Source organism: Ochotona princeps, chromosome 25 (assembly GCF_030435755.1).
Source record: "Ochotona princeps isolate mOchPri1 chromosome 25, mOchPri1.hap1, whole genome shotgun sequence".
Classification (NCBI taxonomy): Eukaryota; Metazoa; Chordata; class Mammalia; order Lagomorpha; family Ochotonidae; genus Ochotona; species Ochotona princeps.
This window is the reverse complement of record NC_080856.1, coordinates 17897801-17900272: the sequence shown is the minus strand read 5'-3', so window position 1 is coordinate 17900272 and position 2472 is coordinate 17897801. Positions and strand designations below refer to the sequence as shown.

General features: G+C 43.0%; 1 protein-coding gene across 1 annotated transcript; it reads left to right on the top strand.

Annotated features, from left to right (window-relative positions):
* The first annotated feature begins 1152 nt into the window (after positions 1-1152).
* LOC101520127 (olfactory receptor 6B1) lies at positions 1153-2147 on the top strand. Its single transcript, XM_004594327.2, has one exon. The coding sequence runs from the start codon at positions 1187-1189 to the stop codon at positions 2120-2122; it is 936 nt and encodes a 311-aa protein (XP_004594384.2). The 5' UTR covers positions 1153-1186; the 3' UTR covers positions 2123-2147.
* The last annotated feature ends 325 nt before the right edge of the window (positions 2148-2472 follow it).

The window sequence follows — 2472 nt, the reverse complement described above, 5'->3', positions numbered from 1 at the left end:
AGATCCCCCCTCTCCTGAGCTGGGGGGGCTTTGCCACTTCTGACTTCACCTGCCTTGCTCACCTCCTCCTGGCTCCTTCTCCTACGGTCTCAGTACAGCCACAGTGGTTTCATGCCTGCATCTCTCCCCACTCAGCTCTTCAAAAGATCAGATCCTTCTCTTCCTCAAAACATTCCCTCAAATGTCAGAGGGTCACATTAGTATAATTTTCTTCTTTTAATTTGTAAAATATTTCAACTTTTATCATGCATTTTTATCTTTGCTTGTTTTCTAAATATATCCACTCAGAGATCTGCAACTCACAGAACCTGTATCTCCCGAGGGAGAGGCCCCTGTCTCTTGTTCACTCTTCTTTTTGGCTCACAGAAGTTAATCTCCATGAACAGCCTGTGTTTGCTTTGCTGTTCAAACAGGAGCAAGATCCCCGTTTACATTTATTGCCATTTACTATTTATATAAAATTTTATTTGCATTATCTCATTTGGATTTAGCTTCACAGTGATGTGAACTTAATACGTATTAATATTCACATGTACAAAAGAAACAAAAATCAAATCTCAGTAAGATTTCAAGGTCATGTAGCAAACCAGTGGCAGATCCAGGATTTGAGTGAGGCCCAGGTTTTTACTATTAAAAAGCTCAACTCTGTCTCAGTATGTTGCTTTTCTACCAAATGATCAGCTCGGAACTACTCACCATCTCCAGCTATAGGAAAGGGGAGTGCTAGCATACAGAGAAGAGTTATAAGGGAAAATCTTAAAGAGCTCTCAGTAGGACAGGAAGGTTGTATGTATCCTTTAAAACCAGCAGTTATGACATGTATCAGGGAGGTTTAACGGTGTGGAAGTGTTTACAACAGCAGTATAGAATGCTGGAAAGTCTTAGACTTGACTGTAATTCCTGCTCTGCTATTAATGGGAACTTGTTAAGTTACTTAACACATCTCTAAGTCTTAGTTTCTTCATCATTAAAATGTATATAATATTTCAAATAGGCTATGTAGAAATTACCTCATATTTGTATAGTCCAAGTTTATGATCTAACCTATGTGTCATGAAAGATAATTGTCACTTACTGCGATTGATGGGTAGAGAAGTGAAAGACAAAGATTTTAACCGGATCACAAAGTGAGACCAAGTGATTTTGTTTTTTCTCCTCCAGGGGATCTAAGCCTTGTGCCTCCAACATGGAAGTGGAGAATCAGACACGAGTCACCAAGTTCATTCTTGTAGGGTTCCCTGGGAGCTTGAGCATGCGTGCAGCAGTGTTCTTGATGTTCCTTGTGGCTTACCTTCTAACAGTGACTGAGAACGTAATCATCATCCTGTTGGTGCAGCAGAACCGGCCACTTCACAAGCCTATGTACTTCTTCCTGGCCAACCTCTCCTTCTTGGAGACCTGGTACATCTCTGTGACTGTGCCCAAGCTATTGTTTAGTTTTTGGTCCATGAGCAACAGCATCTCATTCACTCACTGTATGATACAACTTTATTTCTTCATAGCACTCATGTGCACAGAATGTGTGCTCCTGGCTGCCATGGCCTATGACCGTTACGTGGCAATCTGTCGCCCACTCCACTATCACACTATCATGAGTCATGGACTTTGCTTCCGCCTGGCTCTTGGTTCTTGGACTATTGGCTTTGGCATCTCCTTGGCAAAGATCTACTTTATTTCTCGCCTCAGCTTCTGTGGCCCCAATGTCATCAATCACTTCTTCTGTGATATCTCTCCAGTACTTAACCTCTCCTGCACAGACATGTCCATGGCTGAGTTGGTGGACTTCGTGCTGGCATTGATCATCTTCCTCTTCCCACTGTCAATCACTGTCCTCTCCTATGGCTGTATTCTGGCCAGTGTCTTACGCATGCCCACAGGAAAGCAGAAAGCTTTCTCCACTTGTGCCTCCCACCTTGTGGTGGTCACGATCTTCTATTCAGCTACTATTTTCATGTATGCCCGGCCCCGAGCTATCCATGCTTTCAACATGAACAAAATCATTTCCATCTTTTATGCTATTGTCACCCCTGCTCTCAACCCTTTCATATATTGCCTAAGGAATCGAGAGGTCAAAGAAGCTCTGAAGAAGCTGGCCCACTGCCAGACCATCAGATCTGACTAGTCCATTACAACTGATTAGAAAGAAAGAACTGTCGCGTTCCCATCCCACTTATCCTTCAGTGCTTCCATGGCACATCATTCATCTCCACATGGTACCGCTATCGATCTCGGGCTCCTGGATGCGAGCATCTCTCTGTGTCAATGCACCAAGGCCACGCTCCTTATGCAGAAAGTTAGAGAAAAGGGATTTCCTTTGTGACACAAAATGCAATTTCTAAAACTGAGAGCAAATTCATGTGTGAATTCAGTGGGAAGAATGGTGGTGGTAAGTGTCTCAGCTGTTGGTGGATCTGGCAAACATTAATAATCCTAGCACCAACAGATTTACTGACGGTTTCCTTAGTATCCATT